A 27,669-nucleotide genomic window follows, 5' to 3' on the forward strand; every position below is an offset into this window, starting at 1 on the left:
TTACTTTGACTTTCTACCTAAAAAACCAAAACATAATTTAGGAGTATCTTTTCATAACAATAGCTGGGCTTCAGCCAATCACAAACAGCTGAGCTTCAAGCAATTACAGGCAGCCAACTGATCAGACTATGCCCAAATAAGGGAAATGCCTCATCACATCACACCCAAATATGGCAGATGTCAGACTGTAGCAAACCAGGTGGCTTCTCCACTTTGCTTCTGTGTTCAGGCTGTAGAAGCTCACTGCTCACACTGCTGGGTGGAACTTTCTGAACCTCTTCTGCTTCTGAGTGTTGCCTGACTCACGAATCCTTTGCTCAAATAAACTCTTAAGTTTAATTTGTCTTAAGTTTCTATTTTAACACTGGCAAATAATATATACTTATAAGGGTCTCAGCTTCAGTAGGCTTAAGAAGGAAGATTTCATAAAGCTATTAAAGACATCAGACCAGGATTAGAAAAGTCAGTCTCTGAGGAAAGATAAAGGATGTGTATCAAGATTAGCCTTGGGAGTGAGTCAAAGGAAATTACAAAAATTTCACTTTGCCTGTCTTTGTTAAGAGGGTCAAGATTTTTAGAAGGTTTATTCAGGAATATTTTACATACCATAAAACTCACCCAGTGTAAGTGTACAATTTAATGAATTTTAGTAAATTTAATTAATTGTGTATCCACCTAGCAACTCAATTAATAAACATACCATCACCTCAATAAATTCCCTCATGGCGATTTGCAACTAATTTCCACTCTGATTATAGCTCTTGGCTACCACTGATCAATTTTCTTCCTATATAAATTTGCCTTCACAAAATATTTCAAAGAAATAGAAGCATAAAATATGTAATCTTTTGCAACAGCTTCTGTATTTGAGGTTCACCCATATTGTAGTGTCATTAGTTCATTCCTTTTTACTGATAAACAGTATTCAGTACATGGATATAATACATTTGTTTATCCATTCTCTGGTTAATGAACATTTGCATTATTTCCACTCTTTGACCATTAATAATAATTCTAGGAATAATAATAATCTGCTAGGAACATTTGCATACATATCTTTTTGTGGAAATATGTTCTCATTTTGCTGGGATATAATCTTAGGAAGGAATAACTGGGACATATGGTAAGTTTTCTTTAACTTTTTAAGCAACTGCCAAACTGTTTTCCAAAGTAGGTGCACCACTTGACATTTCTGCCAACAATATTTTTCCATTTTCTCCACATCTTTGCCAACATCTATACTTTCTGTCCTTTTTATTACAAACATCCTAATAGGGTATAGTAGTATTGCATTAGACTGTTCTCATGCTGCTAAATAACCTAAGACTGGGTTATTTATAAAGGAAAGAGGTTTAATTGACTCACAGTTCTGGGTGGCTGGGGAGGCCTCAGGAAACTTACAATCATGGCAGAAGAGGAAACAAACATGTCCTTCTTCACATGATGGCAGCAAGGAAACGTGCAGAGTGAAGCGGGGAGAAAGCCCCTTATAAAACCATCAGATCTCATGGGAACTCACCATCACCAGAACAGCATCAACCCCCCATGATTCAATCACCTCCACCATTTCCCTCCCACAACATGTGGAGATTATAGGAAATACAATTCAAGATGAGATTTGGGTGAGGACACAGCCAGGTTGAGGTTGAGCATCATCTTAATTGGTTATTTGTCATTTGTTTGTCTCTTTTGCTGAATTGTCTGTTCAATCCTTTGCCCATTTTTAAATAGGTTGTCTTCTTTTCAAGTTGTGTGAGTTGTTTATATATCCTGGATACAAGTCTTTTATTAGATACATGATTTACAAATGTTTTCTCAAAGTTTGTGGCTTGTATTTTCATTTTATTTGTTGTGTGTTTTGAGATGCAACAGATTTTCATTTTGATGACATTCAATTTATTAGTTTTTTCTTTTGTGGATTATGATTTTGATATTAATTTTAAGAAATATTTACACAACCTATAGTCATAAAGACATTCTCCTATCTTTTTAATCTAAAAGTTACATAGTTTAAACTCTCACATTTAGGTCTATGGTTCATTTTGAGTTAATATGTATATGGTGTAAAGTAAGGGTCTAAGTTTTATTTTGCATGTGAGTATATAATTGTCCCTGCACCATTTGATGAAAAGACTATTCTTTCCCCATTGAGGTATCTTACAACATTGATTGAAAATAAATACATAAAGATTTGCATACTGGATTTCTTTCGGGACTGTCAATTCTTTTCCATTGTCTATCTTTGCACCAATACTATGGTATCTTGATTATTGTGATTTTCTAATAGGTTATGAAGTGGGATAGTACAAATTTTCCAACTTTGTTCTTTTAAAAATTTCTTTTGGCTATCCTTTACGTTCTACATGAATTATAGGATCAGACTGTCAATTTCTACAAAAAACGTATGCTGGGATTTGTGTAGGAATTGTATTGAATTTATATTTTAATTTGGGAAGAACTATCATCTTGACAACATTGAGTCTTACACTCATGAAATGTCTCTCCATTTATTTATATGTCCTTTGATTTCTTTCAGCAATATTTTTCAGATTTTAGTATACAAATCTTGCATTGTGACATGTGTTTCTAAGTATCTATTCTTTTTGAAGCTATTCTAAATGAAATTATTTCCTTAACTTTATTTTTATTATCCATTGTATACTACAAAAATGTATATTTTTGTATATATATCTGGTATTAATCTTTATTAGCCCCCATAGTTGTGTGTGCGAATGTGTGTGTGTATGCATGTGTATGTGTGTGTGCGCATGTGTATGTGTGTGTATGCACGTGTATGTGTAATTCTTGGTATTTTCACATACAGGAGCATAACATCTTCTAATAAAGGCAGTTACACTTCTTAATTTCCTTTTCCTTCCTCTTTATCTCCCGCCTTCTCTTTCTCTCTGTATATAGGACCTCCACTACAGTGATGGATGAAAGTGGTCAATATGGATATCCTTACCTTCTCCTAGATTTTAGGAGTATTGAGAGAGTATCCATAATAGTTGTTAGCTGTGAATTATTCATAGTTGCTCTTTATCAAATTGAGAAAGTTCCCTTTTATGCCTAGTTTGTTGAAAGCTTCAATCATAAATGAGTGTTGGATATTTCAAATACCTTCTCTGCATCTGTTGAGATCATATGTGGTTTTTGTTATCATTTACATTATTAATGTATTATGTTAATTGATTTTTCAGACAGTAAACCAAACCTTGCACGACTGAAATCAACTGCACTTGGTTAAAGTGTATAATTCTTTATATGGTGCTGGATTCAGATTGCTGATATTGACTCATTTTGTTAAGGAGATTTCCATTTATGTTCATGAAATAAATTTGTCTCTACCTTTCTTTTTTGTGGGGTGTTTTTGTCTACCTTCACTATTGTGGTCACAACAAATGCAGAAACTAAACAGGGAAGTGTTTTGTTTGCTTCTATTTCCTGAGTGAGTTTGTAAAAGATTGGTATTATTTCTTTCTTTGAATATTTGAAAGAATTCACCAGTAAAGGTATGTAGGCTTGGGCTTTTATTTGTGGGAAGCTTTTAATTATTAATTTGTATTTTATTTGTTTTAGGACAATTCAGAAATGAATTGAGTCGGTTTGGTAATTTGTGTTTTCCTAGGAATCTGTCCATTTCTTTCAAATATTCTAATTTGTTGGCAAAGAGTTATTCATAGTATTGCCTTGTAATCATTTTCATTTTTGCAGGGTTAGTAGTGATGCCCCTCTTTCATGCCTGACTTGTGTCTTCTCTAATTTTTTCTTGGTTAGTTTAGTGAAAGTTTTGTCAATTTTATCAATACTGTTAAGAACCAGCTTTCAAAAACTAACTTGGTTTTATTTACTTTTCCCTAAGCTTTACTATTTTCTAGTTAATTGATTTATGCTCCTATTTTTGAGTTCCTTCTGCACACTTTTAGTAAAATTTGCTGATCAGTTATTAGTTCCTTAAAGTAGAGGGTTACATTGCTGATTTGAGGCCTTTCTTCTTTTAAGAGATAGGTCTTTAAATCTATACATTTCCTTCTAAATACTGCTTTAGCATCATCCAATAATCTACAGTGAGTCCTGTTTTCATTATTAAATCAGTTCAAAGCATGTTCTAAAATCTCTGAGATTTCTTCATTGGCCCTTGGGTTATTTAAAATGTGCTGTTTAATTTCCAAATAATCTCCAATTTCCCAGATTTCTTTCTGTTGTTGATTCTAATTTAATCCTTTCAAATTCTGTTGTGTTCAAAAAAGAAGGTTTATATGATTAAGTCCTTTAAATTGATTGAGACTTGTTTTATGTCTTAGCATACGGTCAACTGTAGAGAGTGTCCACCTGCACTTGGCAAAAATGAGTATTCTTCAGTGGATGGGTGGTATATTATACATATATGTCAGATCAAGTTCACTATATAGTGCCATTCAAGTCTTCTATATTATTGTTCATTTTCTGTCTAGATTTTCTAGGAATTAATGGTTTATCAGAATTTGCAACTACAATTACTTCAGTTTCTATTTATCCTTTGAATTCTATCAATTTTTACTTCATGTATTTTGGGGCTCTGTTGTTAAGTACATATATGTATATAATTTTACTTGCCTTCTATCAGTTTCCTGACAGTTGTTCCTCTGTTTCTCCTTGACTGCCTTTTAAAATTAGATATACAATTCTTTCATGTGTCATGTTTAATTCCTTTATTGATTTTCTTAGTGATTGTTCTAGGAATAACAAAATGCATCTTAAGTGATCACAATCTATGTCAGGTTAACATTAATTTAATTCCAGCAGAACAGGAAATTCTTTTTTTCTATTTTTTATTTTTTCTCTCATATATGCACCAAGAACAGGACCTATCATGAAAATGCAATGTTACAGAAATAATGCAGGCAGCCCACTACCTAAAACTCAGTAAGAAAACTCATCTTGCTGACCAGAGGAATTGGGAAAATGGTATTGATGTACAAAGAAAGTTGGGAATCTCTCCTTATACTTTTCTCTCTTTGGTATCTCTCTGCTTTATTTGGATGTGTTGGAATTATTTAAATAGATATTAGTTAATTATACGTATTGCAAATATTTTCTCCAAACATGTGGGCTGTATTGTGCCTGTTTAATAGTGTTGTTTGGTGAACAAAGATTCTGAATTTTAAAAAGTTTAATTTGTAAATTATTTCCTTATGTTTAGTGCTTTTAATGTTCTTTTAACCTTTGCATACTCAAAGTGATAAAGCTGTTCTACATTTTCCTCTAAAAGGATTATTGTTTTAGCCTTCATATTTAAATCAGCAATCTGTTTGGAAATGATTTTTTGTCGAAAGTGAGGTAGCAATCATGATCTCTTTCATCTCCATACTGCTATTCAGTTGGTCTAGCACAATTCACTGGTAAGATTACTCCTTTCCCACTGTCCTGTGATGTCAGCTTAGTCACACAGCTGGTGGTCTTACATGCACAGGCCTTTTCTGACTTTGTTCTGTTCCATTTGTCAGTCTTTCTTTGGGACCAAACCACAATGGGCTAATTACTATCTCTTTGAGTGAGTCTTCATATTTGTACATTTTCCAGCTTTGTTGTTCCTCTTGGCTATTTCTCAAGCCAGCCTTTAGCTTTTGTATACCATTTGGATTTTAGAATCAGTTTGATAATTGCTACAGAAAGCAGTCGGATTTTTGGCTAGAATTTTGTACTGAATCAATAGATTACTTTGAAGCAGACTCACATCTTTATGTTATTGAGTCTTTCAATCATGAACATGATATATCCCTCCTTCTACTTAGGTCTTCTTTAATTTCTCTCAATAAAGATTCATGTTTTTTAAGTATGGAGACTTCACAATTTTGTTAGATTTACTTCCAAGTATTTGATTTGTATGATGTTATTTGAAACTCTAGTTTTTAATTCACTTCTATTTGTTTCTGGTATATAGAAATACAGCTGATTTTCAAACACTGATCTTGCTAAACATCCTTGTTAAAATCAACTCTTCGTTTTGATATTTGTAAATTCCTTTAATTTTTATGGACACAATCACGTAATCTGAAAATAATCACAGAGCGTTTCCATAAAATTTGTATTATTTCTTTGGTAAAAATTTTGGAAGGATTCAATGGTGAGACCATATAGAAGCAGACTTTTCTTTGTGAGAAGATCTTGATATTACCACACACACACACACACACACCATTCTGTTTTGTCTAACTGCATGACATTTACTACCATCTTATCCTACTCTATGAAATACACAGGAAAACAAACAAAACTCTGCCTAATTCTCAGTCAGTGCTTCTTACATATTTTCCCATGAAAGTATGTTTAATAATTTGACGTCTCAGTGTTTATCTTTAAAGTGTCATAAATGTTTTTCACTTTCCTCCAAAAAATATTTTCCTGTGAAAATAAAGCTTCAAATAATAATCATCAGGTGGCAGTAATACTTCAGGGAGATATACAACCTTTATATCCAGTGGCTTTGTGCTTTTGGCATATGTCATATCCTCCCTTGGATACCATATTCCACCTTTGAGAAGCACAGCTAATTCTGACAAAGTCCTCATACTTCAACACCAATGTCCTACTTTTATCATTTTTCTTCTTTGGATCCATAAAGTAAGACGACATGTATACTTGCAGAATGGAAGCCTTCTGATCGCTAATGGGAGCCTAGTGCCTACTTAATGCAGACAAGCACGTCTAAAACTAAGGGGTTTGATCAGAATGGGTGCTGCGCAGCTATCACCAGAGAAAAGCTGAATTCTTGAAAGTCAAATAACACTCACTGTTTGTAACATTGTGGGGGGGGAATTTAAAAACAAATAATGCCATGCAACATCCATTTTATCAAAAGAAAAACACTGGGAGATTGATCTGCACAAGTCAACAAAGTGAATATATTAAAGTACATTTGATTTGTGATCATTTATTTATATTCAAGGCATTCTTGGTTTCCAACTTCTGCTCCTTTGATGCAAGTGACTTTGGCAGCTAGCAACTGAACTGTAATTTTCCTTCTGTCGGAGAAAGAGCTATTTAATGCTACAGGTCAAGACATGCCAGAGTGAGGCGTAAAGGCCGGTCTATGGAGATCAAGAGTTAAAACCTTCATATTTCATCCAAGATAAGTCTATCCAAGCTTTTAATTTCATATAAAGCATTCATTTCTGATGTCCTCTAATCTGTGATATATCAAACATACAATTTTTTTACAAGAACATTGTTTATGTGGGGAGGCAGGGTTGGACTACTGTAAATTATTCATTAATCTCAGTCATTATTATAGAGCATTTGTTTTTCATAGAAACTGTTTTCATTTTTCAAGCAACTCTCTTTTACTAAGAATTTCAAACCCCATTTTCCCTGTCAAGGTCAGAATACCCTATAACTAGAGACAGCTGAAAGCCAAGCTCTATCTGGTGAATAAAAGAAATGTAATTGTATGTGCATGATTAGACATATTTAAATTTATTTCCAGTTATACTCCCCAAAATAGGTTGTTGATGTTTTGATATAACTGGATCAAGCCTTATAATAGAAGTCTTTCTGTAATATAAATCTAGCTTTAAAAAACATATTCATCTCCCTTCTAAAAATCTCTAATGGGCCACCACAAAATCTTGCCTTATTCCATCCCATACTGCCTCTCAAAATATAGAGTTAAAGGGTCAACATTTAGAAGTCTACCATCAGGACAACAACCATCTCCCAAAACCATCAATGCAATATTAAAACAAACTAACAAACTGTGAATCTCTGAGTATATAATATTTATAAAGTGTTTACTTTTTGTACATTTTTTACTCAAAAATATAATTATATCTTAAATGAAAAAATTGAACACAGAAATAAATTACTTCTTTGTAAATTTAACATATCTGCACACTTTTAAGTATTAATTCAAATAACTGCTCAATATATGCTCTAAGAAGGATAAATCCTAAGGGCAAAAGAAAAACTCTAAAAAAATCTTGAACACTATTCAGTAGGTTTCAGGTTGGTGGTAGTCTCAATAGAATTTGTGCTGTGTGTCTTATGGGAAAGAAAAAATAAGTAAACATATTGATGGTGTTGGGTTATGTATATATAGAGATGGGGCAAGAGAGAACCAAAGACAGAGGGCCAAAGAAAGAGACAAAGCAAATACGGCAACGTGTTAGCAACAGGTATAGCTAAAGGTACGCAATTGTTCACTGGACAGTTATTTCAACTTTTCTGTAGGTTGAAAAAAAAATCCAGAGGTTGAAATCCTGTCTTCTCACCTATTGTTAACACCCAAGCTAGGATTCCCAGCTATCTAATGCCAAGACTTAGTCTATAATCAAAATTTACAGGAAAAACATGGAATATCTTGGGTAGTTAAGACGCCAAATATTTGAGCAACCCATATTTAAGCCATTCACTAAACCCCCTGACGCAGTGAGAGTTGTTGTCGTCCAGTACCCCCGACACGCAGGGCACATGGCCTGAGCGCCAGCCCTCAGATCTCCCAGCAGACCAGAGGCGCTCACTTGGGCTCCTCAGAGGGTGTGCTGAAAGCCACACCGAGACTCTGCCAGATTCTCCATCTGCCTCTCCTTCCCCAATCCCAGAGTCTTCTTCCCCCTTTATTAGTGTTAATTAGTGGTAATTAACACTAGTACAGTAAACTGTATTGATTTCCCTCCATCTCAAAGCTGGTGTCTCAACATCATTTTTTTTTTTTTTTAAAAACACACTACATGCTCAAAGTCCCCCTCATTCTTGTCTAATGGAATCCTACCTCAGGATTTCTTCATAATTAACATGCACAAGAGACCAGCCAACCCTATATAAAGTACACTCTGTGACATCTTTGTTTTAACACTGTCCACTTGCCTTTGAAGGACTGGATGTACTATGCTACAACGATTATGACATTCCTAACACAGTCATCTTGTTCTTTCAGGTCTATCCTTCAACAGCCATATCATTCCTTCTTCCAATTATTTACCTCAAGAGTTTTACAATGTGTTGTAATAAAATTTGGATATGTACAGGTACATGGTCGAAGGTACCCATGGAACCTCATGGCCCACACAATTTCAACTGTCATGACATGGACTCTGGGAATTGTCTGAGCACCATGACCACCCCTGTGTCACCATCCACCGACACATGCCTGCCACTTACCAAACCCATGCCACACAGCTATCAAGCCTCGGTCCAGCAACTCACATGAACGGCCGACAGCATCACAAGTTAGCTCTGAATGCTCTCAATGAGGGGTACCCACAGCATGCCCTAGGCAACATCCAGAAAGCCCAGTCGCTCCTGTCAGTGAGGCCACTCAGATCCTTGTGGACTCCGGGTGTGTCCCCTCTGTCTGCTGTTTCCCAAGCTCTGCTCAGCCTCTTGACAAACTGCCCTCCGGGCCATAATTCTCAGGCCCAGCCAGCCTGGGAATGCACTCTCGTCAAAAACCGTCTTATAGTGTAATGCCCTCAGTACCTCAGGTACAGAGTAATCATTTGTCAGGATGAGGAAACACTCTCCCATGACAAATTAGGATCGAGGACATCCTGCCACTTCATTTTCATAAAGTAGGCAAGGCTTCTGATCTACCAGGGGCTCTCACTGGGAATAGGAAGGGACTCTCTTCCTGCCTAATTTGCTTATGAAAAATATTCAATTATGTTCCAAGTTTAATTCACTTAGTAATGAAAAGTAAATGAGCCCAACCAGTGTGTTTAATTTGTCTTGGAAAGATAGAAACAGCTTTGCAAGAACAAACAAAGTTAAATTAAAATAAGTGACTCTCCTCAAAGGTGGAAATTGAATTTCTCCCCAAAGAACTTCTTAACATCCATAAAACATGGTGCTGATGCCAGTAAGAGAGAGAAGGCCTTGCTACAGAACCACTGTGGCCGAAAGATTACACACGTGTGTACGCATGTGTATAGATACATAGGTTGAAACTCACATATCCATATGTGTCCTGTCTACCATGAAGCAGCACATGGGTTGTGCATCAGGGTGGGAAGTGCACCCCATCACCAACGGGGATCTCACATACCATTTTTGCAGATGGGACAGCACTGATCAGGCTCGTACACAGGGTCCACACACTCCGTCTGGGGACACGCTGACACTGTGCACAGCACCTCACCGTTGGCTTCACAGCGACACCTCTCGCATGGAGACACCTGAAACACAAGCCCACAATCAGAGCGTCATGCCTGCTGTCAAGTTTATCCTACAGGGTCATATTTTTTTTTTGAAATGGAGTCTCGCTCTGTCGCCCACGCTGGAGTGCAGTGGCGCGATCTCAGCTCACCGCAACCTCTGTCTCCCGAGTTCAAGCGATTCTGCTGCCTCAGCCTCCTGAGTAGCTGGGATTACAGGCACCCACCACTATGCCTGGCTAATTTATGGATTTTTTATAGAGATGGGGTTTAACCATGTTGGCCAGGCTGGTCTTGAACTCCTGACCTCAAGTGATCTGCCCACCTCGGCCTCCCAAAGTGCTGGGATTACAGGAGTGAGCCACCACACCTGGCCCTACAGGGTCATACTTTTCTTTCCCTAAACTTTCTGCGAAGACACCTAAGTGTTTTAGGAATGTTTAAAAAATGATTTAGTCCAGTGGTTTTCAGAGTGTGGACACAGGCATGCTGGGTGTTTAGTGAGTTGTCTTAGGTGCAAACGCACAGGACGGGCCACTATGATATTCCCTCTCCTGTCCAGCCAGAGCCACTGTTTAATTTGTGGTCTGCATATTGGGTTTCTTATTAAACTTTTTTTTGAAGAAACGTTTTTCATCTCCTTAAAACTTAAACAAATAAAAACTTGCTGCTGAGTTCTTGCCCATCCCCTCACCATGTAGGTGAATCCCTTGTCTATAACCCTGTCAAGTCACCACCCAGCCTTACATGGAACACTCCCAGTGTTTCCAGTTACGAAGATACTGGAATAGGAAAGGGGAAAGGGGTGAAGGAGAAGAAACAGAGTGGCATCCAAGCGGGGCCAAGGGCCGGGGGCTCTATGAATATTCCCCTCACCGAACTTCTACAGCAGTGCTAAAATACATGTACTCAAATTACTGACCCTTTGTACTAACAGGACACTGAGACTCAGAGGTGTTAGGCAACATGCCATGGGCAGGTCTGTCCTGTGAGCACAAGGTGCTCTTCCACTGAGGGCTCCTGACTGCGAGTCCATGGTGATTCCAATCTCCTCCAGGTCATTCCGCCCACTATCCAGCATCACGATGCTCTGTTAGAAACCAAGCTTCCATTTGCCTCTCTGTACTTTCCAGCCATGGGTTCATACTCTGCCTTCTTGAGCTATCCAAATCAAGCATACCAGCCATTCCCAAGAAAGCTGTACATGGCTAATGGGACCCTCCACGGTCACTCACACAGGGCGTGGTGATTTATCTCCTGGTTACCACAAATGGAGTGATTTTTGATCTGGCTGACCCAGGACAAAGCAGGAAGAGCATATGCAGACCCAGCCATCAGAAGCAAAACTGGGAAGTGGGGATACCCACTAGAAAGACCATGGAAATGGGGGACATGGAAACGGGTCGTATCAAGCTGAGTTCCTGCTTTCCCAGGGGCAGGGAGACCCCAGTTGAGTTGTGTGCCCCATGTCCATGACACAAATACCACTTGTAAGGTAAAGAACATGAGTAACTCTCACAGATGCTCCCTTTGTCTATACAACACAAACACTAAAAACTGAAATCTCCACTGAGTGGACTGGCTATTACAAGAAGCAAAAGCTCAATTTGAGTTTAACCATGTCTCTTTCTGAGGCACTAGACCACAGTCAACCTGCTGGGAGTGAGGGCTAAGGAGTGTATATATGTGTACTTGGCCAAAAAAATGTAAAAAAGAAAGGAAACTTCGAAAAACTTTAGAGTAGCCTGAGGCAAAACGCTGACCTGGTTGGCAATATAGCCTTAGAAGCTAAAATCAATCTTGAAGTAATATAAAGGCCTGTTTTTGAGATGAGTTTCTTTTGTTGTTGTTGGCACAATTAGGTTTTTTTTTTTTTTTTTTTTGCTACCATAACCAGTGGTGCTCTTTATTGTTGCTGTCATCATTGTGGGTCTCATTTCCTTCTGTCTCCTACCAATTCCCTCATTCAGTCTGTAGCATTTTTGTCTCAAGGGGGATATATACATAGCAAGAAGAATGAGAACAGGATTCTGAGTTTTAAAAGCCAAGATCTTGAGTTGCAAGAGACATGGTTTATTGCGTGTCAGAAACCTTCAGCTGGAAGGACTCAGAGCATAAGCCCTCAAGCCCAGGTGGTGTGGATTACATGATGGAGAGCCAGACACCCTGCCCCAGGGGAGGGGAGCACCATACCCTATAGACATCAGGATAGTCAGCAAGGAGCAAGAGGGTCAGATAGTAAGGTCTGTCCTCACGAAGCAGCACAACGTTGCATCTACTCCTCACCTAGGCATACACCAGGGAGGGAATAAAAAGCACCATTTCCATTTGGGAATTTAAAAGAAGGCCAGAGCACGCCCTATGTCATGTCGCCAGGGAGGGCCCTGGAATACAGCAGGACCAGAGATAAAGGTCCAACTGCACATCAAAAAGGCTCCAGGTCCTTAGGCAGCAGGCCCTGAATCAGCCTCATCCAGCAGCTTTCTGCATGAAGGCACACACCTTGGCAAATGGGGCAGAGATCACTGGCCTGGAAACAAAACACTTCTTACTGCCACTGGAGCTGAAATTTCACTGAATCCATGCCACAGAATACTGCTTAAAGGCATGCACACAGGCCGGCATGCTATTTTCTCAAAGGTTTTGTAGCTTTGTAAAAAATTTGATTGTCAGTTATATTGTCATTAAATATTTAGAAATCCTGATTCAGCTTCACTCATGTGCCCCATAGCTGGGTCAAAAAGGGACTGCATATACGACATGGTCCCATGGATTACAATGCCTTATTTTTACATATCTTTTCTACGTTTAGATACAAAAATACCATGTGTTATAACTGCTTACAGTTTTCAGGACAGTAACGTGCTGTGCAGGTTTGCAGCTTGGGAGCAACAGGCTATACCATATAACCTAGGTGTGTAATAGGATATACCATATAACCTAAGTGTGTAATAAATAGGCTACACCATCTAGGTTTGTGTAAGTTCACTTTATGATGTTCACACAATGATAAAATCGCCTAAGGATGCATTTCTCAGAATGCTTCCCTATCATTTAGTGATGCATGATTGTGTTTGGAGGTTTGTTCACTTCTAAAAAATGAGAGTTGATGCTTAGAATTAGAATCGCCAATCAGGCCTCACCTCCTACCACCTACATCTGCCTTCACCAGCACCCATGCTGGGCTCCTATGTACTCCCATCCCAGGTTTGGGCCTGCCTCAATTCCCAGAGGAAGTGAGGCTGGTGACAGCAAGTGGCAAAGCTGTGTGAGTCCCTCAGATGCCAGCCAGGTGCCCTGCTAGTTCTGCCTGGGCAAAAGCCCTCAAGCTGGTCACTGGCCCTGAAGTCAGAGTTTCTCATCTGATAAGGAGGCTCCAGGATCCCTACCCAGGATCCAGGTCACATAAAAGAACCCTGCCTTCATCTGGTTTATGCTCCCATCTCCTGCAGGCGGGCTGTCCTAGGCCTGAGGCAGCTCCAATCCTAACCCATGAACCCACCTTCCAGTAAAACCTTCTTGCCTCACCATCTCAGACCACCTGCTGGGCTACTGGGCCACTTGCCAGTGTTGGGCCCTGATCACTGATCAGACTTCACCCAACTAAGCAGGTGTGCCCAGACTCAACAGATGAAAATAATGACCTGTCCTTTTCGCCATGCCAACCCCCTGAGCCCACTCCACCATGCTCCTCGTTTGGTGAAGCAGTGGCCTCCTCAATGCTGTCCTGTCTCCCTGGCTCACATGTGATAAACTCCTACCTGTCATGGATCCAGCTCAAACGTGGCCTCCTCTGCGGAGCCATCTTTGATACCAACATGGATGAAACTGGGCACTTTCCCTCCATTAAGACATCACTTGAGCTCAAACCTAGGCCTTGCACAGCCCTCATGTAGGGAAGGGAATGTTGTTAAAATAGCAAAACAAAACAAACACAAAACCCAGTGCCCACGTGAACTCAGCAGCCAGCTGAGGAAGATGCAGCCTTACTACATCAGGGAGGAAAAGCCACCACTGAACTCCACACGAGTCCTCCGGGGACATCCGACAGAGACCCAGCTGGATTCAGGCCAGCTCTTCCTATGGTTCCAGTCCCTACACTGCCTAAGGACCCTCATTCCAAACAGGGCTCTGTTTGGTGCCCCAGGATGGCCACGGTACACTCATAAAAGCAGCTTCCTGCTCAGAGTCCTCCAGGACAATGTGCTAGTGCCTTCCACCTCCTGAGATACAGAGAGGCTGCCAAGGAGCAGATGGAAGCTGCAGCCGTGGCTCCAGCCATGGGTTCTAGCTTTGACGTGAGGCTTTAATCCCCAGTCATCAGGGCCAATCTGGCCTTCTGGGTCACAGTGACCCTCTTTTAAGCTCATTTCACCAACCCATAGCTGGATCCCCACTGGCGTGGTCAGCAGGCCCAGGCACCTGACCCGAATGTCTAGGAGTGAGGTGAAAGATTTGCCTGTCCCTTGACCTGGTCAGATACCAAGCTGCTGCTCTGACTCTAAGCACCCACCAAGCTGATGGTTCCCCACCTGCCAACTCAAGCACCATGGGCCTTTTGCCAGGCTGTGCTCTTTGTCCCACATGGAAACTAAAGGCAAGATGCCCAGCACATCATTTACTCTGCAACCAGCAGGAGGAACTTCCATGCACATTTTTTTCCAATCAGATGACGCAAATTTCTCTCCTCTTCTAAAGTTATCATTTTCCCAGAAGAAACTTGACTAGGGATAACCTAAGTTTAAAGCACTAGTACTTCTTATTAGCAAATCACCACCTACATTTTATATAGAATACCTTATGGCAGAAATATCATTCTTCACAATCTTCCAAGTTTTGCATGGATAGAATTTAGATGCATAGCCTGGAGAAACAGTTAGGCATTTGAGAAAAGAATTCATTCTCAAGGCCCCTACTGTGTGCCAGGAGTAGTGAAAAAATTTGTTGGATCCAAAGAACATGGTTTCTTGGGATTGGGAGTGAGAATGAAGACATTCTCTATGTGTTCATTTATTCATTCCAGTCCTGAGGCCAGAGAGATGAATACTACTTATACCATTTTTCAGGAAGGTGAGAATACAGATAATAGCAGGGGTTGGTAAGGAAAATTAGCAAAGGTGTGCACATTGGACCTGACCCCCACAAACAGGGTCTCCAAGCTGATGCACTAATCATTCTCACTCATCCACATTGCTTTCACAGTTACCACAGTGCCTCTGTCTTAAAGACAGCAGTTAAACAGGATCTGAGAGATACACCCTCAAACTTGAAGCAAAACAATGAAGAATGGTTATGTTTGGGAATATTTTTTCAACTATGACTAGCAGAGGCTAGTCATAGCTACATGCATAGCAGAGGCTTTGTAAAGATATTAACTTGATGGCAAAGTAAAATTACTCATAATTAGTTAGACCTTTATAATGCTCAATAATTATAGACATGTCTATATCATATGTACATAGGCAGCAAGGACTGTAAAATAAATATTGAATCTATTTCTGAATAATTAAGTAGGAGTGGGTAATAGAGTTTACACACAAAACAATTCTTAAATGAAAAATGAGGCCTATAAAACGACGCTGCTTAAATCAAGTGACATACATAAACTAAAGCTCTATATGATGGTAAGTGGTAGAGAGTTGGGATTAACACTCCTATATGAGCAGCAGTTAAGGAGCTTTATATTGCACTGCATATATTTTATGTTAGTAAACTTAAGTCCAATTAGGCATCCATCTGTAAGAAGCTTTGCCTTGTTTAATTTCATAACTGTGATTATAATCTTTATAACCACGAGAAGGACCAGGCTCTGAAATGTTACAGAAAGCAGCTTGATTTTTAATGTCTCGAATGTCTTTCCACTATAGAAGGTAGGAAGTATTTTTCAGACACTACCTCCTACTCTATCCTGTCTGCAACAGCAGCAACTCTCACCATCTACCAGGATGCCTACCTACCTGGGAATGCAAACATATTTTTCTCAAATCCAGCTCAAACACATCTTTCTGTGAGAAATAAGAGATGCCTATGTTCACAATCCTGTCACCTGAATAAGGACCACCATGACATGTCTAATCTGGAGCTTGTGATTGTGAGCTGCTGGAATAGGTGCCAGGAAATTCCACTGCTGCAAAGTGCACTGGCTTTCGGTGGCTAGAGAGTAATTCCAGGCTGAATGCACATGCCCACTCATGAGCAGACAAATGGGAGGCATGAAAACCCCAGAACAATTTTCCAAGTAATTGCAATGGTTTCATAGATGGAGTTAATTTAAACATAGAGAAGAAAGAAAGTATGAGCTAAGAAACTTCAGCATAGAACTTTCTCAACTACAACTATTCAGCATGAAGTATATTCTTCTTCCCATTTTGCTATTTCTTCCATTAGTACAGATATTGCATTGATATTTTCTAACTTTCAGATTATTGGATTCTGCAATGATACAAAATAAGACTAACATGAAACCAATGAAACACTGAAATACTGTCCGCCCCCTTCCCAGATAGGGGCCCTTACCCCCTATCTGCCTCTCCCAATCCTTCCCTTCCTTGAAATTCTTTAAGTCTCTGGAACCCCTGGAGCCTCCAGGCCTTTTGGACACAGATGATCTATCACTGAGGTTCTTAACCCCTATGTGTGCAGAAAGTGTGGTGAACTAGACTCAGTGCAACTCAAGGGCCAGGGCCATCTCTCAGTCACATCTATGATGGCTACAGTAACTGGGGCAGTGCAAAATGTTGAACAAGCTCAAGAAATACTGACTGAGTCAAGAAAGAAATGGTTGGAAAGACACAAGATCTAAAATAAACTTACACAACATATTATGAAAACAAAAATAGTATCTACAACTTTGCTATAGGAACAATTGCTCAACACTTCACAAAGAGCTGCTCAAGGATTAGGCAACCAACCCTTAAGAATGGGGAATAAAGGTAAACCTTTCTATTGAGAGGGATCATTATTTGAATTACACATGTAATCCACAAAGGGAATAGAAGGCATAGATACTGAAGCAGTGACTTTAAAGAAGGGACCGATAGTGTGTGAAGCCTGTGTGGAAAGCGAATAAATGCAAAGCCTGAGATCAGAAAGTGAACTTCAAGGTCCTGATTCCAGTTCGGAACCTAGGGCACATACAGCTGCACACCACACTCCACCCATTCCAGACGTCTAACTCTCTGCTCTACTCCCTCTGTCAATGTCTTCTTTAAACAGCTAAAAATGTGTAATAAATAATTGATGATTCATACTTACACAATTGACAAAAGTTTTCAAATTCACATATGAAAGATACACATCCGTCTTGCTGATTAGAGATTACATACACATGGGACCTGGGGCAACAATACTAAGAACAGGCCCCACAAATGGTATCAACAACCCAGCCATCCTACTCTTGATCAATTGCATAGGCTTACTACATTATCTCTCCTTGTGTTCTCAAGGAGAGATATAAAGAAATACACGAGTCACTCACCTCAAATGCTCAGTCTGGTTAGGGAGATGAGACGTAAATATATAGAAGAGAAACTAACAAAATGACTGAAAATGTTGAGCGCTAACTGAGATATGTGCATATTGAGAGTTTTAAAGGCAGTGCTGTCACTTCTGGCTGGAATTATCTGACAGAGAAGTTGGAATATGATAAGTCAGGTGGGAAGGATTGAGACAGGTAGAAAAGAGAAGAGGACCACGTAGACAAGAGGATGAGGATGGAGATGTGCCCAAAGGATGCTCCACATTCTAGACTGGCCGAACTGAACTACAATGAAGAAGTGCAACAGTGGATCAGACTGGGCAGGTAGAGAGGGAAGGCAAGGCACTAGGAATACAGCCTGTATACCCTAGGGAATGTGGAATGAGGTGATGAATATCCTGTGCTCAGGGTCCTTGCACCATAAGACAAGACCAACTTGGATCTACAATAACCAACAATAACCTCTTCAAACTACATGCAATATTTCTTTCTCAAGCTTCTGGGTCCAGCACCCATACATACCTGCCTGCTGAGCACACACCCTGTCTATTACAAGGGCCAAAGACAGTGCAGCTAACAGGTATGGATGCAAATTCCAACGTATTTATTGGTGTAAGCTTGGGCAAGCACTTAACATTGCTACGTCTCAATGTCCTCAACTGTGAATGCTCTATTAAGTGGCAAAAGAAGAAAATCTGAATGGTCAATTAATGTATAAAAGAACGTTCCATCTCATTAAAAATCAGAAAAATGCAAACCAAATGATAGTATTTCATGCAGATTCGAGCTGCATGAAAAGAATGTCTGATAACATCAGGTCTTGGCCAAGAGAAGGGAAACCAGAGTTCTTACATTTGCTAGCATGCAAATGGGCAAAAGGGCATTGGGTTGGGATATATAGGAGGTTAGAATGGGAGGGTCGGGAGTGACAGAAATTCTTGCTTCTCTTCCAGTCTTCAGTTATGTCTCTCCGGGAGGAGGCATTCAAAGAAACTCTACAGCCAGCTCTGCTTAGCCCCTCTGATTAGCTCTTTGGTGTTGGCTAGTCCACAGAATGAGCACGTTTGTGCCCTCCTTTCAGAAACCTTGCAGGTACCCGTACAGGTGGGCTCTGAGTTGCTCAGACTGCTGAGGTTCAGAAATGCCCCTGGTCTACCAGCAATGTGTTGTCCATCTAGCTGCACTTCCCAGTCCAGGATGCTGATCTAGGACTCTGTGTCCCTTCTCAGTTGGTTATTAACTTTGAAGTGAAAAAATGCATGCCATTTATATGCTATCTATCAAAGACCTAAAGCCCTAACAGTTTGCAATAGAAAAAAGTTAGAAACAATTGACCATTAAGAGAGTGGATAAACACATTGTGGTGTTAATCAGATGGAATAATAGACAGCAGTTATAAATTAATGAATAAATATACCTGTGACAATACAGATGAATCTCAAAAACATAAACAGGAAAAAAAAGTTGCAAAAGAATATATATGGTATTATGTTGCTTCTATCAATGTCAGTCTTTGAAAACGCATGTACACACAGGTGTTGCTTACAGATACAGGCTCATGAATAAAATAAGAAAGTCAGTGCAGGAATATATGTAGCAACTTCACTGCACCAGCTACTTCTGAACAGAAAGGAAAAGGGACAGGACAGAATGAATGAGAGGGCAGGTTTGTTTCTATCTGTACACTTCAATTTCATTTAAAAAAAAAGAGGGTTAGAAACAAATGTGACAAAAAAGTGGCATCCAATGATGCCTGGACAGAGTCTGCATATTATTTAGGCACATTTGATACATTTTAAACACATATTTTTAAAAATCTCACATATGAATTTGTTCCATATCAAAGGTCATTTATGAAGTACCTGAAAAATGCCAGGAAATATTCCAAATCCCACTGATCGCCTCCAACCAGTAGCCATCTGATGGAGGATTTTAGTGATGTTTTACTGGGCTGCAGCTCTTCCATAAGAAAGCAAAGACAGAGAGTGGGATAATTAGCCAATTTAAAGTTCTGTCAGGGCCTCTGGGAGCAGCTGCCAGGCATCTTAACTATAAAGGAATAAGCACGAGGGTTCTCCCAGATCTAGAGACCCAGGTAGGCCATGAGACGTGGGAAACTCAGTCCTGGACCTCGAACCTCAGCCTGCCCTGTAGCCTCAGGTGAGCCCCTGAATGCCCGACATCACAGTACCAAGATGAGATGCACAGGAGGAATCCCATGTTCCCTTCTCCCACTGAAACCCCATGAGGGTTCCCCAGGGAGGAGGCTGTGCAGTAACTCCGACATCTGGCCTCCTCCAGCCAAGCCCGAGGGAAAATGCAAAGCTGGACACAGCGCAGATAGGGAGACCTCTGGCCGCCAGGACAGGAGGCTTCCAGAGCAAGGGTAGGAAGGGTGGCCAAGGAAACAGGAGGAACGATAGTGTATGTGGCAACAGTACAGCAATTCTCAGGAAGAGAAGGAGCTCTAGAACTGGACTGCGCCATCTCCAGCCAGTCCCTTTTCCTTCCTGAGCTTCCATGTCCTAATGTTAGAAAGGGGAAGGAGGAAGTTACCTGTTGAACCCGCTGGGGTACCAGTTCTCGCAGTCACTGCCTGGTCACAGGAGTGCAAAATCAAAGGTGTCTAGTGCAGTGTAAATGTGCATAGCGGGAGAGGACAATCAAGCCCAATTCTGCCCCTGATTAACTGTGGGACCTTGAGCAAGTTATCTGAAACTTGTGCCTCAGTCTTTTTATCTGTAAAATGAGGATGGTTAAATTGCTGTTGGCAAAGTGCTTGCAGCGGTGAGTGGCTCATGATGGACACTCCACAGGGATGAATTACAGTCGTCCACTGGTATCCATGGGGGACTGATTCCGGGAAACTACTTGGATACTAAAATTCAAGGATGCTCAGGTCCCTTCCAGGTGGCCCTGTATATGTGGTATCTGTGGATGTGGAGGGCCAAATGTGCTAGTAGTCATGGCAGAGAGAACGACAGTATTTTGAAGTAACACCTGTATATTTCTTTCTCACCAATGTTTCCCTTTGGCCCTTCTACCACTGCATCTACACAAAGAGGCTAAGCCTTGGTTTTCTAGAGAGCAGACACAAGTAAGTAGAACAAGTAACTACATAATTGCTGTGCTTTTAAGAATCATGAGGGCCAGGCTTTCTAGGAAGACAGTGGCCATTATCAGTACTTCTTGAGCTTGATTTTTACAGACCGAGAGCCAAAGTCTGGAGGTTCAACCATAGAGTGGGAAGAATGAAAGAATGTATAACAAAGGAAGGCGAAGCATCTTCTTGTCTGGAAAGAAGGACCCGAGGGAGGAGGATGGAATGAGGGCGAAGCCAAGAGGTCAGATGCCACCACCCTGGCTTGAGTCAGCCTGGAGCTGGTGTAGGGGGCACTCAGAAAAATGGCCGTAGGTTTGGGAGATAACTCCTGAAAAGCTGAGTAACTTCCCAGAAGTGATCAGATTCCTGACTGCCCAAAAGGCTGGGATATCCCAACAGAGACAGAAACTTTAGTTTAATAAGAACAATTGCTTTCAGCCATCAGCAAATATTGGGAGCCACGGAAGAAAAAGCAATGTTCTAAACTAAGAGGACCTCCCTGTCTGCACATACCACTTTTGTTGTATTCATTTTGACCCTGTTACATGATTATTTGGATGACCTCAGATTAAGAAGTTAGTGAAAGGCATGAACGACAAAGCAGTCTCTCCGCGTAGCCCAGGACAAGCAGCCTCCCAAAATCATTGTCACAGTTCTGTCACCAGATGGCGAAAGTGCCTTTTCTAGCTGCCCAGTTTATGAAAACCTGTTTCCAGCTCACACCCTTAGGGTGCACGTAGAGGCAAGTCACGAAGTCCCTTCCATTTATACAATGAAGTCTTACTAGCTTCTGATAACCTGTAACTGTGTGATTTCAGAGCTGGAGGAAAATGCTGAAAATGCTGAAGTGATTCCTTTCAACTCTGCTTTTTATGGAGTGAAAACACACCCACAGGTCTGGTGACTTCTCGAGGCAGGTTGCTGCCTGAACTCAAGTCTGGTCATACCACAGGGCCACTGATAGAAAATCTTCGTTAATAAGTACTCAGAATCCACAGGCATCCTGGAGTGCAAGTGGCTCTGCCTGCACCTGTCAGCCCTCCTCACCACCTATAAGAAACCTGGAAAATGATGTCTTCCTTTCAGCAGTCACCTGGAACTAAACCTCTCCCCCGTCCTTCTTCAGGTTTCTTCTCTGAAACTGTCTTAACAAACCAGCACAGGATATAGCCAAATTCTCCCTCCAAACTTGACAAGCAGAAGGGCCCTTGCCACCTGGGGACTCTTGCCCTGCAGCCTGAGTCCCCGACCCCCTGAGAGCTGGCAGGTGCCCTGCCATGTGATGTCCCTTCATCAATCCAGGCAGGCACAGAAAGGCTCCCCACCTAGCTCCCTGCCCCTCTCTACTTTCTCCCTCAAAAAGAGAGCTAATTCTAATGTGAAGTGAAGTTGATCCACAAGCTACCTTCCAGCCTCCACCACAAGGATTATAGCAACAGAAACTAAGGACAGAGAGATGCTGCTGCCTGTGCCATTCAGAAAAGAATTTTTTTCTGTTCTCTGTCTTTCCACTGTCTGTCAGAGAACAGATTTTCACACAAAGAGATTTAATTAAGAACTGTCCCCAGAGGCTGTCAGTTTCTGAGTCTCAGTAAGAAGACAACTCCACGTACCACACAATAGATGACGAATACAGCAGCCTGACAATCTGAGGCAATACAGTGTTCTTCTCAGGCACCACAGACAACTTTTCCTTCTTTATGGCTTTAGCTTCAGGCAAGACCCTTGTCTACTAATATCTTTTAAATCCTCTCCTGAATAATTCCCTCCCATTAATACAGATCAACAGGAACTTGCTAGGTCAATTATGAGGGGGAAAAACTAGTGGCAGGGTTTACACTACATATTTATTTGGTTGCAAACATTAGAACAGCTAGGAGGAGAATGAGGAAGACCTTCTTTGCTGATGGTTCAGACCTGATGGGCAGTCTGGAATCTGCCAGCCTGCCTAACAGATACACAGTCAGAAAGGATGCAGCCAAACGTGCTGGCGGCCTGCACCCCCGCCTCTGCAAGGAGCCAAGGGGCCATAGGGCCACCCGGAGCACCAAGGCCAGTGCAGGGAGTGGCCTCTCACTTTCCACCTGGGAAGCATGGGTGAAGCTGAAATCTTTGTAGAATTATTTCGTAGATAATTGGCTCATTTACAGATTCCTAAATTAAGCCCGTAAGAGAAGGAAAGTAATGTCAACTGCATCTGACCACCTGTTTGGGGAGAGAAGAAGGTTGTCTGACAAATTTTTAAAGAGATTCTCTTCTTTAAAAACATTGGAAGATCAAAACCCTTTTGTTTTAGAATTAAAGAATTAAAGCTAAGTAATCCTTGGGAGAAAAAACAGAGAGCTTAATTTTTACTTAATATATAAATGACTAAAATAATGTCTTCCTAAGAATAGACTTTTAAAAGATAGGTGTGACATGGGGATTCGTTCTCTCAGGGATGACAAATTAAAATTACTTCAGGGACCAGTCAAGTAAGAAAATGAGGCCGTGAACTAAGTTGTAATAAGGAGTGGTGGAGACTGTAGCCAATGGGGGGAAATGTTAATGCAATGAAACCACTATGCCTACTTCATACTCACACACACACTCACACACACTCACACACACAGTCACATATACACTCACATGCACCCACACACTCACACACACCTACACCCACACTCATGCACACACCCACACTCATACTCATACACCCACACTCGCTCACATACATACACCCACTCACACTCATACACACACCCACTCTCACACCTACACTCTCATTCACACACTCTCCCACACACACACATACACCCACACTCACACGTACCCACACATGCTAACACACACACATTCTCATACACCCATTCACACACACACTACACTCTCACACTATCTCATCTCATACACTCACTCACACCCAAACCTACACTCTTACACACTCTCACGCACCCACACATACACCCACACTCACACACGCACCCACATGCTAACACACACTGACATACTCTCCCGCATGCACCCACACCTCTCTCATGCACACACACACTCATGCACACACATGCACCCAAACTCACATTCTCACACATGCAGGCCACACACACACTCTCTCACACCCACACACACTCCACACACACCCTCTCACACCCCCACACCCACATGCTCACACACATGCTCACACACTCTCATATCCACATAGCCACTCTCACACACATCCAGTCACACATTCACATACCCACACTCATACACACCCTCTCTCACACACACCCCCCACACCCACACATCCACACACACATCCACACACACACCCCACACCCATACACCCTCTCTCACACACACACACCCTCACACCCACACACTCACAGACTCTCATACCCACACATCCACACTCACACCCACACACCCACTCACACACCCACCACACACACACTCTCACACTTACACATACACTCACACTGTCTGACACCCACACTCACACACACTCATACACACTGTCTTACACACCCACACTCACATTCACACACACACACACACACACAGAGGCCAGGAGAAAACAGAACTACACTGCTCCCGTTTGGCATTCTTTTATTTGAGACGGCAATGACAATGCCCGCTACAAGCAGGAAGTGAAGATAACCAAAGGCACCCATCAGTCTGCCTTTGCCCAAAGCTGGCCTGGCTCCAGCAGCAGCACTCACACCCGCAACTGTGAAGTGACCCAAATGGATGCCCGTCTGGACACTGTCTGAAGTCAGGGTTTGCTTGTCTTGTTAAAGCTCCTTCAACACATCAGCTGCCAATTACCCAGAAAGTGCTGGGCCACAGCCCGAGCCAGGAGTGGACAGGCACTGTGGGCTCCCATCACTGGCCCTGAATCTCTTCTTGAAGCTAAGCCTATTCAAAAGTAGGCTGAAATTAGAACAGGACACCCACTGCGGTTTCTCCGTTTAATGAAGTCCCTTTCCATGGAGTTTTAAGCTCTGGTGGAGAAGACACACCAGTGCTCACTCACACAGAAAGGGAGTCTTTGCACTCAGACATACAGTGCAATGGTCCCTGAGATCTGACCATTAAATTATATCTGTCATCCCTTGTTGTTACCTAGAAGCAAGATGAGCTGGTTTTCTTAGCTTACTGGAGGGCACTGGGAGCCCAGACATGAACTCTGCTACCAGTGGGAGGTTACCCTGAACTGGGAGGCTAACATTAGAGCATGGTGTACCCCTCAGCTGCCTGTCTCTCTCCTGCTTCTCCTTCCCAGGCCACAGCAGCAGCCTTGTCAAAAGCCATATTCTTTTTCAACCTACCCACGCCTGACATTTGTGTGTGTGATGCAGCAAAAGCACAGCGAGTGGAGGTAGAGGTGCTCGGGGCAGTTCTGCCCCACGTGAGAAAGAAAGGTGAGCATCTGGCCACCTGCTGGCTCCCTGCACATCCCAGGCTCCCCACGGGTGGCGCTTGTGTCCCTCCATGTCCCTAGAGCATAGTTGTCAACAGTGCCACAGTGTTACCAGGTGGGGAGGTTTAGCTCCTGACATATCAAGAGGAATTAATAAGAATACTGACTTACTTGAAATTAATTTTATTATACTTCATTTGTTTCAAGCTTTCTAAAACAAAAATATTGAGCTCCCTTTTTTAAAAGCATACAGAATTTAGAAGTAAAATATAAATAAGAATTGTTTCTAAGGCTAGGCATGAGGAAAGCAAAGATACATACAGAAGGGCCAATCTGTTTGGTATGGCTGAAGGTACTATTTATTTCTGATTGGCCTATTGCCCTAAGGGTACAGACAGCAGTAGGAAAGGAATCTGATTTCCAAGCACTCAGACCTTCATTACAGGAAGGGCAGAAAAATTCCCCATGGCTGAGTAGAACTTGGTGGTGGGCAGTTCTGACCAGCCGGGGGTGCCTTTGAAGTGTTCACCTACTTGATGATTTGGCCTAAAGCTGAGCTGGCTCCCAGTACCTGTTTTCTAAGAATATTTAAACTAAAGAGCTTCTGCACAGTGAAAGAATCTATCCACAGAGTAAACAGACAGTCTACAGAATGGGAGAAAATATTTGCAAACTATGCATCCAACAAAGGTCCACCATCTATAAGAAATTTAAACAAATCAGCAAGCAAATAACAAATAACTCCATTAAAAATTGGGCAAGAGACGTGAACAGACACTTCTCAAAATTAGACAAACAAGCAGCCAACAAGCATATGATAACATGCTCAACATCACTGATCATCAGACAAATGCAAATCATAATCACAATGAGATACTATCTCACACCAGGCAGAATGGCTATTATTAAAAGGTCACAAAATAACAGATGCTTGTGAGGCTGCAGAGAAAAGGGAGCACTAATACACTGTTGGAGGGAATGTAAATTAGTTCAGCCACTGCAGAAAGTAGCTGGAGATTTCTCAAAGAACTTAAATCAGAGCCACCTATTACCCAGCAATCCCATTCCTGGTTATATACCCAAAGGAAAATAAATCCTTCTACCAAAATGACACATGCACTCCTATGTTCATTGCAGCACTACTCACGATAGCAAAGACATGGAATTAACCTAGGTGCCCATCAACGGTGGACTGGATAAATAAAATGTGGTACATAAACACCGTAGAATACTACATAGTCATAAAAAAGAATGGAATGATGTCCTTTGCAGCAACATGGATGCAGTTGGGTGCCACTACCCTAGGTTAATTAATGTAGGAACAGAAAACCAAATACCACCTGTTTTCATTTATAAGTGGAAGCTAAACATTGGGCACTTATGTACACAAAGATGGGAACAATAGACATTGGAGACTATGAGACGGGCGAGGGAGGTGGGCGAGGGAGGTGGGCAAGGGTTGAAAAACTAACTGTTGCATACTATGTTCAGTACCTGAGTGATCATTCTTATCTCAAACCTCGGCATCACACAATATACCCAGGTAACAAATACCTTGCAAAGGTCTCCTGGGGGAAGGCAGGCAATGTTGCCCCCAGCTGAGCTCCACTGGTGTACAGCTTAGTAAACAGTTAAGTTTTATCCACTCCTTCTTGATTCTATGACTTTGCTTCTGGGATCATTTTCCTTCTTCCTAAATTTCATCCTTTAGACTCTTATTTTAAAGTTCTTTTAGTAAATATTTTTTGGTGGTCAGCTCTCTATTGTATAAAGTATCTTTCTTTAGGCTTATTCCTGAAGGACAATTTTGTTGGATGCATCAATCAGATTAACACTTGTTTCTCTCTTATTTAAAAATATTCTCCTACTGTGCTGTGTTTTCTGTTTATCAGATGTCTGCTGTAAGCCTACTCACTGTTATTCTGGAGGTAATGTCTTCTGGTTGCTCTGAACATCTTCATTTTGCCTTTGTTGTTTTGCAGTCTCTATAATATGGCTGGGTGTGAATATATTTTTATTTATCTTTCTTTAGATTCATTGGGTTTCCTGAATGAGAAAATGGATGTCTTTCAGCTAGAAAGTCTTGGAATTGCCATCTCTTGGAACTATCTTAATTTCTCCCATTCTCTACAATCTCAGAATTCTAAGCAGATGTGTGGTAGATCTTTTCACTCTATCCTCCACGTATCGAAACATCTCTTTCCTGTGTTCCGTCTACATGTCTATGTTTCACACTAGTTAACTTCTTCAGATCTGTGTGCTGGTTTGCTAATTATATCTTAAACTGCATCTAGTCTACAACTGTTAATCCCTCCCATTGGAAATCATCATTCTCGGTAAACTATCCCAAGGACAAAAAAAGCAAACACCGCATGTTCTCACTCATAGGTGGGAATTGAACAATGAGAACACATGGACACAGGAAGGGGAACATCACACTCTGGGGACTGTTGTGGGGTGGGGGGAGGGGGGAGGGATAGCATTAGGAGATATACCTAATGCTAGATGACGAGTTAATGGGTGCAGCACACCAGCATGGCACATGTATACATATGTAACTAACCTGCACATTGTGCAC

General features: G+C 41.3%; 1 protein-coding gene across 1 annotated transcript in view; it reads right to left on the reverse strand.

Moving 5' to 3' along the window:
• The window catches only part of VWC2 (von Willebrand factor C domain containing 2), a 155,373-nt gene that overhangs the window by 116,125 nt on the left and 11,579 nt on the right, over positions 1–27,669 (reverse strand). Inside the window, exon 3 of the mRNA XM_054495489.2 lies at positions 10,022–10,151. Within this exon, the coding sequence (XP_054351464.1) occupies positions 10,022–10,151 (130 nt within the window). The remainder of the gene's footprint in view (positions 1–10,021; positions 10,152–27,669) is intronic.

Source organism: Pongo pygmaeus, chromosome 6 (assembly GCF_028885625.2).
Source record: "Pongo pygmaeus isolate AG05252 chromosome 6, NHGRI_mPonPyg2-v2.0_pri, whole genome shotgun sequence".
NCBI lineage: Eukaryota > Metazoa > Chordata > Mammalia > Primates > Hominidae > Pongo > Pongo pygmaeus.